General features: G+C 54.9%; 2 protein-coding genes across 5 annotated transcripts in view; one reads left to right on the top strand and one right to left on the bottom strand.

Moving 5' to 3' along the window:
• The window catches only part of LOC142062709 (transmembrane protein 263-like), a 215,117-nt gene extending 203,609 nt beyond the window's left edge, over positions 1–11,508 (top strand). For 3 of the 4 annotated variants that reach the window (XM_075105555.1, XM_075105556.1, XM_075105553.1), the window contains 2 exons: positions 6,628–7,188; positions 7,483–11,508. In XM_075105555.1, the coding sequence (XP_074961656.1) occupies positions 6,628–6,914 (287 nt within the window). In that variant the 3' untranslated portion in view covers positions 6,915–7,188; positions 7,483–11,508. The remainder of the gene's footprint in view (positions 1–6,627; positions 7,189–7,482) is intronic. The other variant, XM_075105554.1, reaches the window with a different exon arrangement.
• A 2,542-nt stretch (positions 11,509–14,050) lies between these two features.
• CHST1 (carbohydrate sulfotransferase 1) lies at positions 14,051–23,380 on the bottom strand. The gene is made up of 2 exons (XM_075105552.1): positions 23,298–23,380; positions 14,051–16,075 (listed from the first exon to the last, which is right to left on the bottom strand). The coding sequence occupies exon 2, from the start codon at positions 16,029–16,031 to the stop codon at positions 14,772–14,774; it is 1,260 nt and encodes a 419-aa protein (XP_074961653.1). The 5' UTR covers positions 16,032–16,075; positions 23,298–23,380; the 3' UTR covers positions 14,051–14,771.
• Positions 23,381–24,276: the final 896 nt, after the last annotated feature.

The raw sequence follows: 24,276 nt of genomic DNA, 5'->3' as shown, positions 1-24,276 counted from the left end.
GTGAAACAATTCAACAAAAAAGAGTGAAAATGGGATTCAGCTGCTGCGTGGGCCATTAAGTGGGGGTGTGTGAGGCTGGAGAGCATCCTTGGGCAGACTCAAGGCTGGTCAAATGTTTTAACCACTGGGTTGTTAGCTGCTTTGAGGCTCATCTCCCTGAATTCTCTTTTTGGTGGAAGTTTCAACTATACCACCATGTCTTTACAAACAATTTCTGTTTTGGTGACACGAAACAGAACTTTTTGTTGCTTCCCAACAAAAAGTGTCAGAAAACTCCCTACCAACTCTAAGCCTCACACTTCCAGAGTCAGAGCTTGGGCTGCTTCTCCCCGGAGGCTCAGCCGGGGAAAACAAGCCACTGTGTATCACTGTTCATTTACTCTCCTGAACCTGTCTCTCAGTGCTTCAAGGTAGATGCTTCAGCAGTTAATACTGCTCCTGGGGCATGTGCAAGGAACAATTAAAGCTCATCGTGCCAGTGAAGAGCCCTGGGGAGAGCAGGGCTGTGGTGACAGCTGCCCTTGTTCTGCTGCATGCAGCAGCTTCCTGAGCTGCCCTGTTGCAGAGAGAGGCGAGTATGTCTTGCTGATTGCAGAGCTAAAGTTTAAAACTCAAGGGCTAAACTCCGTGTGGCATTTCTAGGCTCTTTGCTGGTGGCAACCATCTTGGTTTGTAGCATTCAGCGCCTGGGCAAAGCAGGGCAGCTGCTGAGCCTGGGAAGCCACTTCCAACCAGAGGCAGCATGGGACTGCTGGCAGGAGTGAAGCATGAGTGTTTAAAGAACAAATGTTTTGTAGTGCTCCCTTTAACGCTTTGCTTGTGATGCTGCAGGATCTAGATCTGATCCTAAAATGATAGAAAGGACATGAACATCAGTCCCTTCATCTCAGGCATAAATGCTCGGTACAGCTGTGCCCCGCAAGGGTCAGCTAAGCCTTGTCCAGCTGCATGCAGGAGGCTTGGAAGAAGGCAGTGTCGCCATTCCCTGGATAAGGGCTCTGCTACAAGGTGTACAGCAAGATTTCATTTGTGCCCAGCAGTCAGAGTGGTCTCTACCTATTTCAGCTGCTTGTGCTGGGAGAGGAGTGTATTGCCCAAATGGAAACTCCCAGCTACAGGATAAACTTGCGTGGTTCCGCGACAGCAGGCTGGTGTGCATGAGGAGGAGGCAAGCTTTTGTCTTGCCTTTGTGACTTGTCTGGAAACTGGAAACCTCTCCAGAGATAAATTGGAAGTTGTCATTGGCATCTCTACTGAGAATGTCAACAGGAATCTGTCAGCGCCAGTCATGATGATACAAACACAATTTCCCCGTTTAAAGCACCGCACCAACTGTACCTAATTAACCTTCATGACAGCACAGCAATACAAGGAAATAGGGATCATTAACTTCAGCTTCGCTTTACAGAAGGGGAAGGGAAGCGTCAGTGCCAGCCCCACACGTTTCAAATTGAGGCAGGCTTGGAAAAATCACAAGGTTAAAAATAACAATAATCCATTTGGGGTTCGCAGAGCCTTAAGAGTACACTTGAATCAAACTTTCAGGTTTTTCTTCAGGAAATCAGGACAGGAAACTTTTCTCCCATGCATGCTTTTTTGTGACTCAACAACCAAGGCTTTTAGAAAATCACACATTCTCAATCATGGTGCAGAGGCAATAAAGGTCAGACTGATTTGCTCAGCATTGCATAAAAATCAGCTGGGCAAAGCTGGGACTAGACTGTGTGAGTAGCTGACCCTCCACCCCTTGCTTGTTCCTCCAGACCAAACATTTTTCCAGTTAGGGGAACCTGCCTAAATCCACCAGTGGTGGCTTAATAGCTGCCAGAGGCATAATTCAGGCTTGAACTAGTGACTTCATCCCTTCCTCTCACGTCTGCTGAGGGACAGACTGATGACATTGGCTGTTTACATTTTGGTCTCTGAGCCAGCCCAGCTCCTTCGCCTGGGGCCCAGCAGGGATGGAAGTGTCCTGAAGATGCAAAACCATACATGCCACTCCCTGACATGGCTTTCCTGGCTTGGGGCTGTTTCTATAAGGCAGTAGGCAAGAGCAACTTGTACAAGTCTTTCCTAAAGTAGAGAGTCCTCCCTGCCTGTTGTATCACCTGCTGGCAGGGGCTGAGGGGAAGAATAATGCCGGTGCCATTAGTAGTGGGCACCAGCGCAGGCTTGCCCCGGAGAGAGAGGTTTTCTCTCACCAATAAACACAATGGAAAGCCCTGAGGAGTCACCACAGCAGCTTTGAAAGTTTTATCTGTTATTACTAACAACCCAATCTTACTTCTACCCTGAGTCATAGAAGCTGTCAGGATCAGAGGAGAAAACGCAGGTTTGTCTGGAGCCCCTGGAGGCAGGACCCCTACCCCGGAGAGAAGCCGGTGGGGACTGCGGAGGACTGTGGCCAAAAAGGAGGGTGCCAACCGCAGCCCAGAGAGCCGGCGCTCATACAGGAGTGCATTTCATTCAACTCTTTTTTCTCCTTCTGTTTTAAGCTGCCATGGGGTTAAGTGAAGCTGAAGGGACCCTTGAAAAGGCCAGGTCATTGATGGAAAGGAAAAAGGGCTTGGCAGGTGGTGAAGAGCTTTCATGAGCAGCTTGGGCTGCAGCAGGGTCCAGGGAACAGAATTGTTCCCCTGCTCAGGCTGTGCGTCTGTCTCTCTGATTATTTTGTGTATTTCATCTCTGCTGTCTGTCTCACCCTTAATATGCACTCCTCTGTGCCAACAAAATGCTTAGCTCACTCCATTGTCTGAGAGACTAATTTGCTCTGTAAATCTGATGCTTATCTTACATGACAGCTTACTGTGGGGTATATTGCAGTCCTGAAGACAAACTAACCTGGGATGGCTAGAAAGCTTTCAACACCTCATCTGGAATGTGGAACAAATACGACCTATTTCAGCTTGCTGCCAGGTTAGGATGTGGCCCCTTGTGGTTGGGGTCACAAGGGATTTCTTTCTCTTTTCAGATCTATTCAAACCTGAGTTTGCTTGGCCTTTTTTTATGGTACAGCTTCTGTTCTGTGCTGGAGCTGTTGGAATACTTCTGGAACAGCCTCCCACCCTCCTAGGGCCAGGTCCTCCATCACTCCTCCCTGCTACCTGTGGAGTTTTAAGGACCATGAGGGTGGCTGCAGACTGGGTGCAGGCCACATGCGGGCATTGGTGCTCCAGTGTGCTTGCAGCTTCATTGTCTCTGCATAGCTTAATCAGATAGAACCTTTGTCCTCATCTTTCTTCATTAGTATTTCCTGACACTTTCTCCAATGTTTTCGCTCTTTGCTGGCAGAGTTACATCCCCTCTCAATGTCATCTGCAGTTGCTTCCTTCCCTCTGCTCCCTGGGCTATCCACCTGCATCCAGCTATCATCTAAGAGATTTTCACGCTAGGGGTTGTTCAGATAGCTGGGCAGCTCCAGCGGCCTCAGGTCAATTGAAATGCGGGCAGAGGCCTAAATCTTCCTAGAGAGGGTTCCAGGTAGCCTCAGACACAGTTTTACCTGGGAAAAGGCAGGAAGATTATTGCTGCATTGATACAGCCTTTGGTTCTGCAGCTGAGCATCGTGGTAGGTGTTTAATGCCCTGAGCTTCTGCATTGCAGTCTTCTGATGGGACACAAAGGATCCTGCTTCCCCAGACAGGGGAGCAGGAGCACAAGACCTGCCATCCTCTGAGGATGGGGTTCGTTTGGAGGACTGGTCTGATTTTTGCTGAGTAGAGTCCTGCTTTAAAGTCCTATGAATTTCAGGATCCCTCTGTTCTTCCCACCCTCGGTCTGAAGGCAAAACGTTCAAAAGGCTGTATGGGATGAGCTGTGTACAGCAGCTGGGAGGCTGGCAGCTGAACTGGAGATGGAGCCAAGGGGTCTCAGTAGCATTAATGGAGAGGAAAAAGATAAACACATAGAGAAACTGTTGAGGAATAGGCAAGCAATATGTTACAGAACTGTAGCTGCTTAGGCTAGGCTACACCAGAAACTCTGTACTGGCCCCTCTCAAACTCCATTTTGCTGCCCAGATTATCAGACAGGTGTGTAACCTAAGGCTTATTCCAAGTCATCAGAGCTGGTGAACACCAGACTTCTCACAGGTTCTGTCCTGACACCTGCCCGCGGGAGAGCTCTGTAGTCTGCTACAGGCAGGCTTGAGCCTGGGTCAAGCTTGGGGAACCTAGACCTGCCTAGTCTAGGTTAGGGTACTGCATGCAGCCTCCTCTGAAGAATCCCTCTTCTCTTCCCTTGCTAGAAGTGGAGCCAGAGGAATGAAATCCCCCAACTTAAACTCCTATGTTAAGTGCCTAAAAGTTAGCAATTTAAATCTGAAGACATCTTAATCTGTTTCCTAAGAGTCCTGGAAAATCCCCCTTTCCCACAGATGACACAGTGCAATCCAATAGTCCCTGGTGTGACCAACTGGCCTCCCGTCCGCCCAAGTGCTTGTAGCGCAGGCAGCAGCTCTGATCCATTTGGCAAGGTCGGGTTGTCCCTTCACCTGTGTGCATCCAGCACCCCAGGGCAGCTGGTGCTTCCAGGGATAAAATCCATTCCCTGCTGCTGCTGCTGAGTGTTTTCTGTCAGGCTTCTGGTTGGTTTGTTTAAAAAAATGAAAAAAAGAAAAGAAAAAGGCTTGGTTTTGAGCAGCACTTGGAGACCCTACTGTGTTGTATGACACATGGACAATGGGAAGACGGTCTCTGCTCCCAAGGATTCACAGGAGAACTTGGCAGAAGTACACTCAATAGCAGATGCAGTGAAGACACAGCATGAGTCAAGTGAGTAGCAGTAAGACGAAGATGTTTGCTTACACTGACTAGGTCTGACATCTCCATCAACCAGGGCGTGCAGCATGCAAAGGCCCCACAACTTGATGAGCAGTTGGGCCAGCCTCCCAGCACTCCCAAGGTCTTTTCTTGCTGGCAAAGGAAATCCACTGCCTACATCAGTGTTGGCTCTAATCTGCCTGGAAATGAAAGTGGGTGGAGACCTCAAAGTGGGATTTCCAGGTGGAGTTTTCTGCTGCCTGCAATGTTATTAACAATCAAGGGAAGAAGCTGCTGCCTGGCTGGAAAAACAAGGGGACGTTCTTCTTGGGGAGCTTTAGAGAAAGGGCGTAAGGGGACCTGAGAGCATTGGATAGTGCAGTGGAAGGGCTGGGATCTCAAAAGAGAAAGTGTATTCAGCCAGCAATTCTCGCCTACCTGCCATTAGCTGTATTAAGCTTGTCCACCTGCCTAGGTTAGTGGTGAGTCCATTTATGCAGCCCAGACCGGGCAGGTGACTGAACTGGGATGCTGCAGCCAGGGTGTCTCCCTCTTTGGTCCCAGGGACAGATCCAGGCCTGTCCCCACACCCGTGCCGGCTCCTTTCTTGGCATGCTGGTGGAGCCTCAGTAGGCTGGTGCTGACATGGCCCCTGTCCATGTTTTTATGCAGGCTTTCAGAAAGCCACTTCCATCCCTGTCATTTCCCCACTTCTCAGGAAATGGGGCGCCCATTTAGCAGGGGGCTAAAGACCTCCCACTGCATCAGCCTCTCTTCTGAGTAGGTAATGGGTCAGAAGGGCTGCTGCTGATCCAGGGATCCTGTATGCCCAGCTGGCACTTGTGGGTTTTTTCCTGCCAGGATTGCTTTATTTTATTTTTGCAATTATTAGTAACTCAACTTGCGTACAGAACTGGCAGTGAATCAGAATTCAGAGTATCCAAAATATCTCACCCCACAAAAAGAGCAGCTCCTCCTTTGCTGCCTGCGTGCAGCATTGTTAGCTGACGCAAAGGGAGAGGATTGTGTGGAGGCCGGCAGGAAAGCTGTCAGGTTTGAATCCCGTGAGTAGCAGCTCCGAGTCAGCCCTTTCCTGAGAAGTGGTGAGCTGTGAACATTAACGTCTGCAGTGTTGTGGGCAGGTGTGATGGCAGCTTGGGATGGTATATCATGCTGGCCTTAATCCAGTTGGCACAGGTAAACCAGCAGTGACATAGTGTAGCAACTTAAGCACTGTCTTAACACTATTAAATACGTAGCTGAGATCTCTGGAGAGCTTATACAACCTGAAGTGTCGTCCGTGTCACTGTATCTTTACTGCAGTTTGCTATCTATGCTAGCTCAATTACAGTTGTCGCAGATAGGTCTGTGCTGTGCCTCAGACCTGCATCTGACATTAGCGCAGACCTGCCTCCAAACAGATGCTTCTGGGGACCTGCAGGCCATGCAAATGTGGGCCGTTGCTGTCTGCAATTCATGCCTCCTATGCTGGCATTAGTCTTTGTGATTTACTGGTGTCAACCAACACGCAGAGGAGGGGAATTACATCTCTCATTAGTGGGATTTGGTTCACGTTGCAGCACTGAGGCTGAGTTTGGGGCTGTAGCTGAGCCACCTTCTTCCCTTCTGTGTCACATGGGCAACTCTGCTCCCACTCCCTACCTTCCCAAAGTCCTCTCCTGCCATGCTAGAAGCCTGGGATTGCCCTGGTTCCTCCCTCAGGCACCAAGAAGAGTGGGACTGCAAGGCACTGCACATATGGGAGGGTGTGCCGTGGCGGACAGCCCTCCTGGGCTGGAAGAGGTGCCCAGGAATAACATCTTCAGTGTGGACACTTCTGACTTTCCCTTTCTCTCTCTCCCCACAGATGCCAGCAAGGACCATCCACAGCAGCAGGCAGGAGTGATCTGGAGAGTGACGGGCGGCCTGTTCAGTATCACCCGGGGAGCTGTGGGGGCCACACTGGGAGGAGTTGCCTGGGTGGGCAGCAAGAGCCTGGAGCTCACCAAAACAGCTGTGACCAGCGTCCCTGCTGCTGGCGTTGGACTGGTGAAGGGCAGCGTCTCAGCAGTGACCGGCGGTGTCGGAGCTGTGGGCAGTGCGGTCGCCAGCAAAGTCCCTTTCACTGCAAAGAAGAAGGACAAGGCTGACTAATCCCCATTACAGCTCCTTTCCAGAAGATAAACCTGCCCATACTCTCCCCCTACACAGCACCTCTTTGAGTTGGAACCAGGCGCTTCAGGGAGGGTCGAGCACCCGAGCAGACTCTGGCTGCAGCCTGCTCAGCACTGCCTGCCTGGCTCAGAGTTCACAGAGCCGCTGTTAATGCCTTTCACTCTCATCACCTACCGGGAACCACCTCTATTCCGAGGGCTTTAAAGGCACCATTGTCTCTGTCTTGCAGTCCCCTTCCTCCCTTCTTGCTCTTGTAAGCGCAGAGGGGTGGGAGCGGGTGTCAGGCTCCATCTCCCTGGAGGTGGGGCAAGTAAGAGGGGAGGGGGAGGAAATAGTTCCTTGCCTGAAGTGTCGGTTATGTAGTCAAATTCAACCTAAGCTGGGAACACAGGCTCTGAAACACCCGTTCCCTTGGCTCTGGGAGGTGCTTTTGGGGGGTCTGCCTGGGGGAGGACCGTAGAAGAAAGTCCCATTGACACAAAGGAGAGATACTGTGAAGAGGGAGAAGCCTTCCTCCTGCCTTGCACCTCTTGCCTTTTCTTTGCAGGGCCCATCCCACAAGCTGCTCCCAATCACTTACTCCCTGGCTGAATTGCACCCTTCAGAGAAGGAACCCCCAAGCTCAGCAGAGCATCTCCAGGAATGATGCCACACAAGAGTACCTTACGTCCTGGGCCATCAACTTCTGCACTGATTTTCTTGGTGAGAGGCAAGAGGAAGAAAGCTGATGTATGTTCCCGTTCCCAGCTGACAGTGGCATCTGCCACTATATCTGTGATATAGCAAGCACAGGTAGTGGTGGTCCACAGGGATACAAACTGGGGCCTTGGGTTTGACCCTTGAAATCCTGGCAGCATCCCCATCTGCAAAAGGGGCATTCTGACTCTAGGCCACACTCTCACTCCACAGACATCATTAGTAACCACAAGCAAGCGCGTTCCCAAATGCCACCCAAGTTCTGCTGCAGGGTGGGAGGGGAGGCTCTCTCTGTGACCCTGGGGGCAGTGGCCTGGCTGGGAGTGGGCTGCACCGCGTTAGAGAATGCTTCCCCGAGGGGCTCCAGCAGCAGCTAGCCTGCGTGGGGCACCAGCAACTCCTCCTTCACATGCTGCTCCTGGGGCTCCAGCCCAGCTCCTCTAAATGACCATGTTGCACTAAACAGCCCACCCACACTCGTAGTGCTGCAGAAACCCAGACACCTGCATTCCTCTGGGAGTCACAGCTATCCTCAGCCTGGCCCGTGATGCTGAAGGGGCCATGTGGCATCCTGCACATACACACACGCACGCACACTCACTCCAAGGTCCCCTGTAATTCTCGATGAGGAAAGCCACAGGTTCCACAATTAACTCTGCCACTCCTGGCTTTGGCAGGTGGTTAGCCTAGGTTGTTAGGTGTTGGATGCATAGGCAAGTGAAGCAGTGCTTGTGCTGTATTTTATCAATATGCATCTGTGTTAGCATCTGTGTATGTGTCAGTCCACAGGCATGTCTTCAGCCAGGTAAACAAAACTGTGCCACTGCTGCGGAGGAGTTTACATAGTCATCTCCGGCACTTCCAGCGTATAGTTTTTAGATAGGGTCCTGGTCAAAATAAAAATCACGTTTTAGAGGATATTTCCCCCTCTGTTGCCCAAAAGCATAGTTTACTGAAACCAAAGGAATGTGAAAAATCCCCTTTCTGCTGTCTATGTGGTTTACTTTCTGCCCTATCTTTTGGACACTGAAGCCAGCTTCCTTGATCTTCATTTCCCATTGGAGTTTGCTGCACTTCCTGGCTGTTTTCTTGTGCTTAGGACTTGGGCATCAGGGAATATTTAAGTACAACCCCCTGCCACCATTTTTGCTGAATGTTCATGGGCTTGTGAAACAGTTTTCATTCAGACCTTTATTAAATCCATGTTCTGGGCCTGGCTTAAGTTGCTGTGTCCCTCTGCTAGTCATGCTGATGTTAGTCTCCCTCCATACCCTTTGCTGGGTAGTCCCTGCTGTTTGCAGGGGCAAGAAGTTGCTGATCTCCACAGTGTGTTACCCTTGATAGCATGAGAGTGGTTTAACCTACATCTTTGTTTTTGAAGAGGAAACAGCCTTTGGTATGTGTGTGCATTTCCTCACTTTGTCTCTTTTGTTCTGGTGAAGGCCAAGTTGACCCAGACGTGTTGGTTTTGTCTCTGAAGGCAGCGGCTTCACAGAAAGATCAGGCCTTGATGTGTGCCTGCACTTTGTTGGGATGCTCATGGCAGTTGGCAAGGCCAGAATAAGTCTTGTCTGTTCTTCCTTTGTCTCAAATGCCCTGCAAAGCAGGAGGGCAGGTTGCACTGCATGGATCTCTGCTCACCGCTCTCCCTGAGCACATCTCATTTCTTATTGCAGATCACAGACTACTCCTGAAGCCAGCTTTAACCCCAAAGCTAAAAGCTGCTTGTGCAGAACTAGCTGTGCTGTCACCAACCCTCTTAGAAAGATACAGCTTCTTACCAATTGGGCAGAATACAGTCTTCTTCCTAACTGCCTCCCTGAGGCCTTGGACGGGAGAAGATAGTATCTAAGGAGCTTTACTTACCAGCCACCCCTGGGCAGGTGATGGGAAGCTCATCATGCTTTTGGCTAACCGGTATCCCACATGGGCTGTTGCTGGAGGAAGCAGTAGGTCCTTCCCAAGCCGTTGTCTGCAGGCACCATGTGTGCAGAGCAGTCATGGAACATGGGATAAAGGTGTGTTAAGGAAGGCCTTAGGGGTCCTGAGGGTTTCCCATCTTTTGATTTCTGCTCTTCTGTGCGTCCTTGCAGTAAACAGAGTAGAGGTCTCCATTTGTCTGGAACTGCCATTTGCTTGTGGGATGGCCTGGGGAAGAGGTGTGAGGGGAACTCACAGCCTAAATTGCTGTTCTCGGAGCTCAGCTAACAGAGAACTCATGGACCATAAATAGCAGAAGAAGGTAAACTAGCAGGTATGGCTAGAAGATTAAATCTGCTCCACAACCAGGGCCTCACACCACTTAACGGGCATTTAGGAATATATAACTCTGCAGGACTCAGAAGGCCTCTGGAAAGTATGTCTCTGCTAGCGTGCTGGGCCTGCTCAGTTCACCCATGTGACCCAGCCCCAGGCTGCTTTTTGGGGCACTCTCAGTGCCAGAGCAGAAGGAAAACGGTCGGTGTTCCCAGCCTGAGAGCAAAGGCACCTCCTGACAGCTTTGGTTGCAGAACAGTAGGATCTGGATTGGATGGGGAAGCTCTTGGCTCATGATGGATGCCCCGTCTTTCCTCTTCCCCCACTACAGAGACTTCAGCCTGCTCAGAGTCCACCTTGGTCACTGGTACAGCCCTTCTCCCACTGCCCCTTCATGATAAGCGGGGCAAAAACTACATTGAGCATGAATCCCATTGATACTGGGGGGGGGCTTTGGTACAAAATGGGGAGCACCACCAAGGGAAGGACGAAGGGAGCTAGTACAAGGATCACCAGTTTTTGGGTGACAGTAAGAAGATGAGGAGGGACTGGTGACAGGAGGAGGTGAGGGGAGAGTAGGAGTAGGGGGGCGAGACAAGGGGGAGCGTGGGGGGAATTTGTTTCTTATGACAGGCTCTGAATCAGAGGAGAAACGTGATGGAGTTCATCCTAGGGAAGAGCGTGGAAAGGAAAGTGGACAAATGTGGCTTTTGGTGTGTGGTGGTGGTCCACACCTGGCTGGCGCCCTGCTTCCGTAGTAGTGATGATTGATAGGTGTTTCCATTTAGCTAGATCAATGTGCCCAACGGATGGTCCAAGTGCCAGATCCGCTCCCTCCTTCTCCCCTGCCTTCCCAGATTTCCCCCAGGCTGTCACCGTGATCTCCTCATGGTGGAGGTGGGATGTGGCCCTCCATGCAGCCCTGTGCCCCAGCACAGCTGGGTGTTCCTCATGCCCAAGGAATGTGCCCCAGCTGAGAGGAGAGCCCACAGGGGTATCCTCTTCTCCCTTTTCCCTTTAGCTCATCTCATAATGCTTTGCTTTCTTTTTTATCCCTCCCTTAGCTTTTTGTCTTGCCCCTGGCTAGAGCTCTCCAAAGCTCTCATCGAGACCTTCATTAAACACCCACGCTCGTATTGGCTGGGAAGGCAGAGAGGGTGACTCTGCCCCGCAGCTCCCCTGGCTGGGAGAGAAGTGCATGTCTTCCACCCCTCTCTGTCCCCTTGTATTTTGTGTATTTTCCTTTGGGTTCTCTTGTTGGCTCTTATCCCTGTGGGTGGGTCATTTCTATGTCTCCATTGCACTCATCCTTGTAAAAACAACAGCGTGAGTGGGGACATGGAGATGGCTAGAGAGAGCCACAGAGCTGCTAGGATGGATGCCAGGGCCCGACTCTGCTTCTCTAGGAGCCGAGGAGCCCTTTGGCAACCCAAAACCATCGCTGTGGCCACACAGTCCTGTGCACAGCACTGGGCTCCAGAGAGCACTTCTGTTCTTTTATCATTTCATTGTCTGTAATTGGTTTCCTACTGAATTTGTTTGCTTGGTTTGTTTTGCAGTGTGTTTCTGGGAATATTCTGCATCTCTGTATTTTAAATACAGTAAAATTTGAGGATAAAAACCTTGGTTATGCTGGCTCTTGTTTCCAGTGGGGGGAAATGAGAAGAGAAAGAGCAGTTGGAGGAAGATGTTAGAGATTCCTTGGGAAATCAGATTTCTCCCCTAAGGGCTCTACATGAGGCACCAAGCAGGGCTGAACCTCTGTCCCTGCTTAAACTAGGACATGGCTTTCAACCACGAGTCAGAAGCCATTTTGCTGCAGGCACATTTCCTGATTGGAATGGTAAGAACAGCTTAGATAAGGCTTTTTAAACTCAATTTCTTGTGTTGGTTTAAAGACCAGTGCACAAGAGGACTTTCGGGCTAGGGATAGCAGGCCTAGCCCCGAAAGTGGGACCTCAGCAGCCGAAGATGAGAAATTTTGCCTCTACAGCCACTGTTCCTTCCTGCAGGTTTGCATACCCACTTTTCCCAGCTGAGGCAGCAAGGGAAACTCCTCATTCCCCCTGCAGCAGCCTGCCCTTTTTTGCAGGAGACGGTGGTTTGACATCCGTCCCAGGTCTGCAGGGGAGCCCTGTGGGGCAGCCAGACCCTCTCCCTTTGCTCGGCTGCTGGCCAGCAGCATGGGCGCTGGGGAGGGCACAGCCAGCCATGCTAGCCGCCTCCCCTGCTCCACAGTGGGCACTTACCCAGGGCAGAGCCTCCTGATGCTCCCGGGGATGCACAGCCCTCATGCAGGGAGGGCTGCAGCTCAGCAGCGGGGCTGTGCTGGGTCGGGCCCCAGACAGGGTGTCCCTTTACTCAGTCGAGGCCAGGAGCCAACAGCTCAGCATTTGTTAAGTGCTGACAAAAGGATTAATTTATTAACTAATAACAGGGCAATCAAGCCATTTACTTCGTTGACGTTTTCCTGCCAGCTGTTCAATAAGAGCAGCGAGCTGATGAGGCTGGCTGCAGCCACCTCTGCTCCTTCCTCCATCCTCGCCTGCAGACACAGTCAGGCCAGCAGGACTTGGGAGGCACTGAGCCAGTGGCAGGAGCAGGTTTGGCGGTAGAGGTGACGGAGTGAAGGCGCTCATTGCTCCTGCCCCCAAGTGAAGGCTCCTGGGGTGGGGGGGGGTTCTCCTAGGAGATGGAAGAAGCCCATCCCGCAGCACATGCACACCATTCCCCGATTCTTCCTCATAGGGCTGGGTCCTGCCACGTCACCTTGCAGACAGCACAGCTGAAGTACAAGTGCTCCATCTGCAAGCCCTGAGGAGAGGCCATCAGATACATCACCCCTGCTCAGCTTTTCTGCAGCCTAGCTGGAGCAGGTTATCATGTTAAGCCAGGTTGCAAAACACCACTAACAAGCTGCCCCTGCAGAGGACTTTAAAGGGGGGGAAGGACACTGGAAAATCACATATAGTAACAGCTTTCCCCTGCCTTACCCCAGCAGCGGCTGTGCAGGCAGCGTGTCCTTGCTCCCTGTGTATAACTGCGGCACAGTCGCACCCTCTCCCAAGTAAGCGCTCAGCCTGGGACCTGGTGGGTAGCAGATGTCTGAAGACACCTTCTGAGAGGGGCTCTACCCAGGTAGGTGGGCTGTGGGTGGCTCAAATGTGCCTGTACCAGAAGCGGGGCCAGCACTGGGAGTGTGTAGCTGTAGGTGGATGTGACCAGCTGTGGTCACCTCTCTCTGTGGGTCCCTGCCCTGCCTGGCTCCATGAGCAACAGAGACGGGAAACTGCTGGGGTGGTGTTGTCCTCTGTCTGCTGGGGACCGGCCATGGTGGTTTCCCATCTGCAGCTGTCTGTGGTCTGTGGGACGTGCCTTGAGGGCTGGGCTGTTTGGAGGACCCTGTCCCAGCTGGGACAAAGGAGCTGGTCAGCTGTTCCAGCGGGCAGAGATCAAATAGACCAGCAATGTCTTGGGTCAGGCTCTCAGGCCAGTGCTGTATTGCCCCCACCCGTTGTGCCTGGCTTCCCCATCCAGCTACCTGCTGCCCTGCTCAGCCCACAGGCCCTGGGTGGCAGGGGCTCGCTTGCTCCCTGTGAGGTGCCTTGAGGGCCCTGCCTCCGCAGGCAGGGCGTGAAGACCAACTCGTGGCTTGCCAGAACCATCTCCTTGTTCGCTCAGGTTCATTCTGGCGGTTTTATGACTTGAACTCAAGCACTTTTCCCTGGTCCCAGGGCAGGGCATGCCAACACTGGCATCAACAGTGACAGACGTGGGCGGTGGGGGGGAGGGCGAGGGGCAGCCTGATGGTGCCAAGCTCACCATGCTGGTGCTGTGAGCACTCTGTGGCCAGGCACTGCGGCAAGTCCTGTGCCCCCATGCAGGCCAACAAGCTCTCAGCTCTGTAAATAACCACAGGTTCTCACTTTTTGGCTTAACTACTTGCATTTTGACATACTTTGGATGCAAACATTCACACGCCAAAGGAGGTGACTGCAGTTCCCTGCCACCCTGGGCAGCTGTGGTGCCGCTCCCCCCAGCCTTGCCCCCACCTGCTTCCTGCCTTGTAGCAGCTGGGCAGACCAGGAGATGCTGCTCTTTGCTTGTTCGTGCACCTACCCCAGTTCAGTCACTGAGGTCTTTCAGTTGAAGTTCACCCCAGGTCAGTTTTATTGCACTTTTATTTACAGAAAACACAGAAATAAAGCATTAAATGTGTTGGGCTTTTACCAAACTACCTAATCACCTTTCCACCACCACCCACCACCCCCCACCACCCCCATTTTTCCCTTTAGTGAGTTTTTGGCACAAAGAAGTATCACAGGTGTTACCAAACAACCATGTATGAGCAGCTCACCCACTGCCGAGCCCAGAACCAGGACTTAAATAGACAGACATGTTGCACTGAGATCAAAAATGAGGAGGTTGTTCCACATTCAGCTTCCAGTCTAACCAGCTCATCGGGACAAGGGGAGTTATTCTGGAGGGGACAACACCATTCATAAATTATATTTATATTTACCTCTTACATTGTAAAAGTAAACAGTGCAAAAGTACAGTACCCCAGGTACCCTTCGGTTTGGAAAGCTTGAAGGTTGCTTTACATATTTTGTGTGTTTTGTAAACATTGTTACCCATCCACAGTTCTAGCTCTTGCTTGGAGAGACCCGACTTCTCTTGCGTCCGAAACGTGTTGAGGGGCAGCAATTGCTTCCCCTTGGACTCTGTTGAGATTCCCACTCAAGGTTTAGTGCAAATTTTGGAGATAAAAAGACACAAGAGAGAAAGAGGGGGGAAAAAAAACAAAACAAAACAAAAAAAACCATAAGGCAACAGTTAGAAACAGTCTGTATCAAAACCAGGCCCCCCCCCCCCGGGGCTTCCTTAGGAGAAGGGCAGGAAGTCTCTCTCCTCCACCAAGCTCATGGAGAGATTCTTCAGCTCCTCCTCAGAGCTGGCGGTTTTGTAGCCGAGCTGTGCCAGCACCTGCTGGCAGGCGTGCTGGGTGAACGCCACGATTTCGTAGGACAACCGGAACCGCCACTTCTCCGCCGTCGCTGCTGAGTTGCGCACCGTCCCGTACTTGTGTTTGGAGGAGGACCTGTCTCCTCGGGTGTTGTTCTGTATCCAGCGCTCAACGTTGCTGTCCATGGGGATGCCCAGGAAATCGTAGATCTCCTCGGTCTTTTTCATGGGATTCCTGGCCAGGTCTTCGTACCGCACCAGCATGTACTTGCCCTTGAGCCATGGTGGCCGGTTGAGGCCAGTGGACACGGAGTTCCAGAAGTCCTCGCACACCGTAGTGAGCTGGGTCACGTCCAGGTTGTATGGCTTCCTGCCAGTGCCATCCCAGATTCTCCACAGCCGGTAGGTGTCCCGGAAAGTCTCACTCCGGGATGCCAGGATCCCCCGTGGGTCCCTCACCAGCTGGATAACCTTCAAGTTCAGCCGTGGATCCTCCACCAGGGCCCGGAGGTCGCTAACCTCGGGCACCCGCACGGTTTTGATGGCCACATGCCCATGCTCTTTGCAGGACTCAGTGGCCAGTGTCAGGTTCAAGGTACCGCACTTCTTCACACAGTCTCCCTCCTCCAGGTGGAGATCAATGGCTCCCAGGGACTCGCAAACAGGCGGCGAGCACAGGGCCTTGCTGGCTCCCCTGCGGAAGAGGCGGTCGGTGGTGTGGTTGACTGGCTGCGGTTTGATGTAGTTCTCCAAGAAGTAGAGGTCGCAGTCATAGAGGCTCCTCAGCAGGTCTCGGCTGGCCCCCAGCATGACCCGCCTGTCTGTTGTACTCTTGCTCTGGGTCAGCTTTGGGATCAGGGTGTACTGGACATGGTAGAGGGGCTCAAATAAATAGAAGACATCAAAGTGCTGGTTAAACAGCTGCCCAACAAATGAGGAGCCACTGCGGGTTGTAGCGAGGATGAGGACATGTGTCTTCCTGGAGAGGTTATACGCAAAAGTGGGGCTCTCGTCACACAGCCTGTCGGCCGCATCGCTGTCCTGGCTCAGGCTGCAGTTCATGGGGTTGGGGATGGGGCAGCTGTGGAAGGACTTGGCGGTGAAGGTCCGGATTGCCGTGTACTGGATCGCAATGGATGCCAAGGCTAGTAGGAGGACAGCCTTCCAGGAACATTGCATGGCTGGTCACCTTCATGGAGTGTCTTCACAGATCGTCTCAGTATCTGCAACCCAACAGAGAAGTCATGGGTTGAGCAAGGACTGCCAAGGAGGACCCAATTACCCTACTGCTGGGTGTACCAGCAAACACCCTCCCACAGCGCATGTACTTCAGCCATAACCATGTGGACCCCAGTCATGTGCTGCAGAGCCCCATTTCAGAAGAAAGGAGGACCAGCCAGAGGCTGGCAAGCCTGGAGAGACACTTCCAGCCAGGACTTAAGCCCCAGGGACTGCTTCCTTCCAGGCTGGGGGTGTATGCAAATCCTGTGCCCCACAGATCACCCCAGACCCTGTGACCCAGGCAAGGGGGTGTTAGAGCCCAGTGGCCACACAGTCTGTGTATCTCCAACCAGCTGCTGCAAACCCTCCTCCCCAGCTGCCCTGGGCGTCACTTGTCCCCCCATCAGCCAGTGCCTTCGACACCCAGTGCAGGGAAGGGGCAGGGGATGGTGCCAAGCACTGCCTGGAGAGGCTCGTCTCCAGCCTTCCCAGCCAGCTGGCAGGACAAGGCATGGCCCATCCAGGCCAACAACCTCCTGCTTGGGAGAACAGCAATGGCTCTCCTGGAGCTGCAAACCTCTTTGCTTACAGGTCCACCAGCCAGGCCAGCTCAGTCAGCCACCCTCCAGGGATGAGCAGCAGCCTGAGCTCTGCAGCTGGAGTCAGAGCTACGTCCTAGCTGCCAGCCCCGTGTGCCCTCAGCGCTGAGCTCTGGTGCTGGCCAAATCCTGCTCAGCTCTGGGATTCAGCCCCCTCCCTGCTGTTCTGAGCACCAGTTAGTAATACTACAAAGGAGGAGGCATGAGAAACTGCATCCTCTCCATGTTCTGTTGGCAATGGTGCTGTGGCAGGAGCCCTGGGCAGCAGAGATGGGTGCAGGGAAGAGCAGGGCTGCAACTGCACACACCAGCTTTAGTCTAGTGGTGCTAACCCCTGCCTTTCTGCTGCCCGCACGTGAGTGAGGGTAGGGAATGCTCGGATGGGGTGCTCAGGGATGGTTACGTGAAGAGCCCCCCTGCCATGCCTAGGGAGCTGCGGCATTGCTGGGAGGGGATGTAACCATGCTGGTGCTTCAACATCTACCCCCGTTCACTAACCAAATACCATTCACAAGCTACCCTGCTGCTCTCCAAAGCACAGGGCTTCACATCCATGTGCTATTGCTCCCCAAGGCCAGTGGGGCGGGGAGGGGGGGGGAAAGCAGGAGATAGCAGACTCATCCCAGAAACCCCAAACAAGCCAAAACCCCTGTGCAGGGAAGACACTCCAGTATTAGCACTGACTTTGAAGCTCCCCTACACTCACGTTCCCTTGCCCATCTTCCTCCATGTCCCCTACCCTGGTGTGGTGCATTCACCTGTACATGCCTCTCCAGCCACCTGCCCACCCTCCTCAGGCAAAACCAAGGGCACAGACACAAATATCTCTGCTTCGCACCCAGCAAAGCCCTTCCCAGAGCATCATCGCCACCGTTGCTTCTTCTCCACTCCTCTCACACTCCCTGTGTGTCCCCAGGAGAGCACCAAGCCAGCCCCAAGGCGGCGGCGGGTGGGACCAGCAGAGCCGCTGCTGTTGTTGCTCGGCTGAGGTCTCTGAAGGGGCCAAAGGACCAGCAATGGATTTCAGCACGTGAGGCCTGTTCAAGCCCAGACCACACTGAAATCCCTGTCAGGCCTGGGATGGTGCAACTCTCCTGGCGTGCATTCCCTGCAGAGCCCGTGACAGCTGGCACGGCATGTTGTTCCCATCTCCTCAAATAGCCCTGCTCCCCAGAGAGACCCTGGCACCCAGTGAGTGATGCTGGGAGCCAGGAGGGCTGCTCAGACCTGCAAGTGAGTTGAAAAACCTCCTTCCTTTTTTTTTTTTGTTATTATTATTTTTATTATTTACCAGTTGCCCCAGCTGCTCAGTGCAGGCAGGAGGCTGCAGGGACTACCAACTCCAGGGACCAATTGCCAGGAATGGGTTTTTTTCCACCCCACTATTCAGAGCAGGACCTCAGCATGGGGCCTCTGGCACAGCTGCTGCGGGCCACCTCCCGCCAGCCAGTGCCATGTCTGTGCACGAAAAGCCATGTTTTAGACCCAAAATGGTGCTTTGATTAAGGCTTGCTTTCCCCTGGGCTGCTGCCTGCCAGGGATGCGGCGCGTGGCTAGGGACAGAAGTTGCAGATGCTTGGCTATTGCTGCTCCTGACCCAGGGCTACCTACCCTGCAGCAGGGAGACCTGGCCCCAGTGTCCACATGGGATGTTCTATCCCTTGGATAAAGTGTTTTTTACAGGTCTGTTAAGTCAGGGCAGAGGGTCCCTGCTGGCAGCCGCTGGCCCAGGTGGCTCAGGTATGCTCTCTGGGTGGGAGCTGCAGTGGGAACGCTTTCCTGCTCTCTAGTGATGACCAGCCACACTGCATCATTCGCACACAACCTCAACTTCTATTCCTTGCTTGCTGAACACTGGAGCAGATGTGACTTGGATCGTCCCAGGATGTGGCAGAAACCCGCTGCCGGCTCGCCTGCAGAAGGTGACCAGAGCCAGTGTGCCTCCTTGTTCCCAATTCCTGCTGCATCGCTGGCTGTGAGAATTTCAGGTTCTCCACCCACCCAGACCTGCTCCCCTTTGCAATGCACCAAGCTGCAGAGGGGAGGAAATGGGGTGTTGATTCACCTCCTTGTCAGAGCAGGTGCAAAACTAGAGCTCAGCTTCGGCCTCGGCTGACCCTCGTCACCCTTCACATGTGCCCTGCCTGTCTGCTGAGCGCAGCCAGGGAGGGGCAGGTTTTGGGCGAAGGCTTCCCTCCCTGATGTCTCATCCATGGCCTTTAAAGCCAGCCAGAGCCTCCCCTCGACCCCCACCTCCTCCCATCACTGCCTGTCTCCCAGGGGACACGGTTCCCACTCAGCCCAGCCCTGGGCTAGAGAGGCAGCAGCTGGGTGCTCTCAGGGGGCTCCTGGGGCAGCGCAAGTGCACGGCACCCAGGAGCTGCCGGCACAGCTGAGGATTACTTTGTCTCACACTCCCCCTTTCTCGTCGTTTGGACACAGCCAGGCTGGTGTGAAACACCTGCCGAGGAGAAGCTGCGTGTGGCTCCGCACGGCTCGGGGCAGGCTGGCTGAGCAGCGGCTGCAGTGGACGCGCTGCAGGAGGATGTCTCCTATGCACACGCACAGCAGGGTAGCTGCTTGCTCTCCCATCCCTCCTTCTTAAATTGGCCTGTTCCTCTTCAGGAACCAATACTGGGGCCAGCAGTCCAGCTCAGCAGCTGGAATGAGGGCCATGCCCATGTGGGGCTGTGTGTGAGAGCCGTGTGTGAGGCATGTACTGGTTTGGCTACTCAGCCCTAGACTGTGGGATGCTGCGACCACAGGAGTCATCCGAAATGCTGGCCTCGCAGCTGTTTCCATGCTATAAAGTGTTCCCAGCCAAAATCGCCCTCTGCCCTCACTCCAGCTCAGCTCCACCAAAGACGAGAAAATGCAGCTGAGGGTGGGAGCTGCATCTAGTAGGTCAGCCCCAGGCAGCTGGGGCTACGCGATGGAGAGCTGGGGTAGAGGTAAATCACTGGTAACTTCCAGCTCCCAGCACTGCTGGCACTGCAAAGGGCCTGCAAGAAGGCATGTGGGCTCTTTTTTCGGCACCGTACTGGGATGAGCACTGCCCCTTCCCTGACCCTAACCCCTCTCTGGTCACAGCATGCCAGACTGCGCTCCACTGCCTTGTCCGCATCTCTGTCCGGTTGCCTGCAGTTGCATCAGGACAAGGCTGTCCACGAGGGATGCATGGCATCCAGCAACCGGCTCTGAGCGCTGCAGGAGGCTGGCTTGTGCCTGGCACGGGGACAGGAACATTGTCTGTGGGAAGAGGAAGGTGCCGAGCCTTTCCTCTCCCCTGCCCCGTTTCCTGCAGCCTTGAGCCCGGAGGAAGGGAGAGGATGGGTGCAGGCAGTACAGCCTCCCCCACCCCACACACCCACGAAATGGCAGTGGGTGCATAATCACCTGCCTTCCTCCTCCTCCTCCTCCCCTGACTCCCAGCACCACTCCAGGGAGGATGAGCGGGCAAGAAGCCAGCAAGACAGCCCAGGAGCACCAGGAAGAACGGAGGCAATGAATTAAGCTGAATGGCATTCGTGAGTCACCGGCACAGGGAGCAGCGAGCGTGGCCGGCCAGCTGCAGCTCAGCAGAGGCCCAGGAGGAGATGCTGAGCAGCGGACTCCTACTTCGGGGATGGCCTTCCCAGGCTTGATGGGAATGACCTGCTTTTAGAGCCGCGCAGCAGGACCACGGCACCAGAGGCTGCGCTGGCAGCTGAGCTCAGGCACTAGGCAGGCTGGACTCGGCGGGTCTGCTGCAGGGATTGGTGCGACTCCATGTCTTCTCCCCTCCAAAAGCTGCCAGGTGCTATACAGGGTAGTGCCCTGGACTTGCCAAAGCTTGTTCTCATGGGGGGCTCCCACAGCATCTCAAGGAGCGCGGCTGCCCTGCCTCCTGCACCAAGCCTTCCTTGCAGATTTCCCTTGCTGCTCCCTGGAGGTGACCGTGTTTGGGCAACCTGGGGGTGATGGCAGCTTTAGGCAGGAAACCTTGCAGTAGCTGATACTGTCACTGCTCTGTTTCCAAGGCTCTCTCACAGGGCAGTCAAAAAACCCCTGCTCTTTTCAGTTGCCTTCCAGGCTGTCCCCCTCCCTCGACAGCTCCCCAGAAGTTGTGCCGTCAGCCCAGCTGGGCTCATCCTGGGCACCCTCACCACTGCTAGGGAAACCCCTCTGCGTTTCCTCATGGCAGGGAGGAAGGAAAAAGGGAGTGGAAGGTGTCACGGTTGTGCAATGTGGGTGCCTGCTCCAGCCCCGGCACAAGCCCAGCGAAGCAGTGCCTGTGCCCCACAAGCCCTCCCCGGGGCCTGCCTGGTCTCAAGTCCCGCAACCGGCACCCTCTACCCCCAACACCAATTCCCGCCAGCAAGGCTGTTTCCATGGAAACGGCAGAGTGACTCAGGACTTTAGGACCAGCTGGAAAACAGAACTGCGAGCGACAAATGATCGGGGAGGTGCCGGGGTCTCGGTGGGAGGGTGGGTGAGCGTACGGACCGGCAGGGCTGCCTGCGAGCTGGGGCACGCTTGCGCCGGTGCAGCGGGGCATGCGGGCACACCCCACGCGAGGAGGTGAAGCCCACGACGGGAGTTGTAAGGCAAAACCCCTCTCTTGACACAAGTGCGACTGCAGCACTTGGAAGGCATCACTGCAGCATGCTTGTTGAGGGACACATCCCAAAAATGTGCTTAATGGCAGACAACCCCTCATCCGCCCGCAGGAGAAAGACCCACCCGTGCACAGTCACCCACAGCACCAACTTCAGCAGCCACTCAGCCCCACACCCCTGTCCCCCAGCCGGCAAGCAACACCCCTGGGTGCCCAGAAGGCTGGTCAGGGAGCAAGGAGCTGCAGCCAGCAGCCGCCGGTGCCTCCCTGCCCAGCCAGCCTGGCTCCTGCGGCCCCGCTACCCCCCCACCTCGCCGCCCAGGCACAGAAATTAAGTCGCAGGATTGTAAAACGACTCTCAGCCAGGGACCCACTGGCATGGGCCCTGCCGCTTCCCGGTGTCCTCCCACCGAGCAGAGTTTCTCTCTTAAAACAACACATTGTAGCCGCTGAGGCGGGGAAGACAGGCTCCTGTCAGGGTTTAACGATGAGCATCCCACTTGGTCGCCCTGGCTTAGTCATGCTGGTGGCTCTGCAAATCCAGGCAGGCGCTGGATCCACGCCTGTGGCCCTGCCACCCCGAGCACAGGAAAAGCAGCACCCCGCTGCTCCCCAGGGGGAAGGAGGACCACTGAGAAAAGCAGCGCCGAGAAGCCCCCTTTCCCCCTCACCACAGGTGCTACCTGATTTTGGGTACCGCAACAGACAGGAGAGCAGGGCCAGTTCCTGTCCCCAAGCCTCTGCCCCAGCAAGGCCCACCAACATGAGATCCTGCCACGGTAGGAGCGAGCCTTCAGCCTCGCCTCCTCTTCAGCCATACAGCACTAGAGCTTCCTTACGGCTTTGAATGCCAGCTGGGGACTCATGCCCGCCACCCTCCTCGGGTTAGCACCACACCATACACCAAGTGGAGGTGCTTTGTGCCTGTAAAGACCCACACTTGCTCTGCTCTCCTGTGTATCACCTCCTGGGGCACTTTTCTAATGATACGGCCAGGACACCAGCGCCCAAAGCCAGTCCTGGCATTGCTCTCCCATTCCCCTATCTCTGCATTTCAGAGGGTCTGAGAGATCCTTTGCCACCAGAAGATTACTGCCCACTTTAACCAGCACTTGAATTATCACAGAGCATTCAATGGGTCTTTCAGTTTTTCTCTACTGACACTCAGCATACACATTTTGAGTTACTTAATCACTATGAAGTAATGCCAGCCCCTGTCGCTCCCAGAGTTCTCTTAACACAACATCCACCTGTGCCTGTTTATCCCTTATCTGCCGAACTGCATCTGCCTCTTCCCGAGGATGCCTGCGTAAAGCCAAGACAAATTTTTTTTGTGCCCTCCACCTTCCACTGAACCATCCACAGCCTGTTTGTGTGCGTTCACTCCCTCCTGGAGCACTCCCCTGCCAGGAGCTGGGAGGCTTTTTCGGGATGAAGGCGCTCATTCACCACCTCAAAACACTCTCTTTGCAACGTACCCAGCCCACGGCCGCGTCAGGAGTCCAAACCTTGAACCATGCAGCTTTCCTGTAGGACTGCTCCATGCCATGGCATGCTTCGACCCTGCTCTGAGGAGTCTTCTCGCCAGCCTGCATCCTCACGGCAGGTTTTTCAGCCCACTTTAAGGTCTGACAGCAAATGCTGGGGCATTTGCTCCGCCGGCTGGCACGGCTCACGCAACCGGACAAGGCATCTGGCCTCCCCTGTGCCACCGGGGACTCACTCACTTGTTCCAGCCGGCAGCTCCTCACCCAACAATAGCCCAAGTTTCACCGCAGCTCGTTCCCCCGCACCGGGTCTCGGGGTGCAGGGCTGCCGCCCTCCGCTCAGGCAGCCCCGGGCCGGGGCTGAGCCAGGCTCTCGCAGCCCGGGACGTGGTCCCCACCGCACCGGCGCTGACAGCCGGCGAGGAAAAGTCCCTCCCGTCGCTGCGGGTGGGTGTCTCGCTTCCCTGGAAAGTTGGTGGCGCGGAAAGGGTTACGGGAAAGCCCCGACACCCCCTCCCCCCCGCCCCCAAGCGCCCCTTACCTGGCGGAGCGCCGCGGCGGGGTCCACCCCGCATCCCCGCCGCGGCTCCTGGGGCGGGAGACGCCGAGCCTGGCCCAGCCCAGCCCGGCCCAGCCCAGCCCAGCTCGGCTGGCGGCGGCGCTCAGCGGGCCCCGCCGCGGGGGCTCATCCCTGCCCTGCCCTGTCTGCCCTGCCTGCACGCCGGCGGCGAGGGGAGGGCGGGCAGGGGAGGGGGCTGCAGCCGCTCTCCCCTCCCTCCTTCCCTCCCGCCCGGCAGCCCGCACAGGCGGCGCAGCGCACAGGCACAGGCAGAGCCTCCGCACCGCACCGCACCGCACCGCCCCGCGCTGCCCGCCCGCCGCGCTCCTCGCTCTTCCCCAGCAGGAAACTCTCCCTTCTTTCCTTTATTATTTCTTTTCCTCCCCGGCCGGAGCGGGCAGAGCGCCTCCTGTCGCGGGGGGACGCCCCGGTGGGGCTCCCCCCCGCCTCGGTCCGTGTCGTCGTCGTGTCCCTCCCCCCTCCACTCCCTCCCCGCTGGGTGCTGGCAGGGGACACGGGAATCCCTGGGAACCGGGTCAGGCCACCCTCCAGAGGGGTTCCTCCCACCCTCCCCACGCCCCAGTGCTGGGGTGCGAGCAGCCTGCCACCCCAGGGCCCACCCGGGTTTGGTAGCAATGGCAGTGTGCATTTATTCCCTCATTTTCCGGGGGCCTTTGCTCACCAGGAAAGATATTGTCATAATATAAAATAAAACTGGTTTTCCAGTGCCAGGAATCATCCCTGTGCTGCCGCCACGGCCAGGGCTCGCCACCACGGCAGGGACCAAAGCCATCCTCGGTAGTGTGGGAATACTGACGGATGAGGTGGGAAGGTGCCATCCTGACTGCCTGGGAAAGTGGGATGGGGCAGAGGGAACAAAACACAGGAGACTATCAGGGCTGTTGAGGCAGCTGCGGTCTGATGGCCATGTTCCTCTCGGGTTCTGCTTCTGTTCAGCCCC

The sequence above is a fragment of the Phalacrocorax aristotelis genome, chromosome 10 (assembly GCF_949628215.1).
Source record: "Phalacrocorax aristotelis chromosome 10, bGulAri2.1, whole genome shotgun sequence".
Taxonomy (NCBI): Eukaryota; Metazoa; Chordata; class Aves; order Suliformes; family Phalacrocoracidae; genus Phalacrocorax; species Phalacrocorax aristotelis.
Note: the sequence above shows the minus strand (reverse complement) of the source record. Positions and strands in the feature narration are given on the sequence as shown.

What these genes read in the sequence shown, in the direction of transcription:
- CHST1 (XM_075105552.1), bottom strand. Translation starts at nt 16,031, where the DNA reads ATGCAATGTTCCTGGAAGGCTGTCCTCCTACTAGCCTTGGCATCCATT.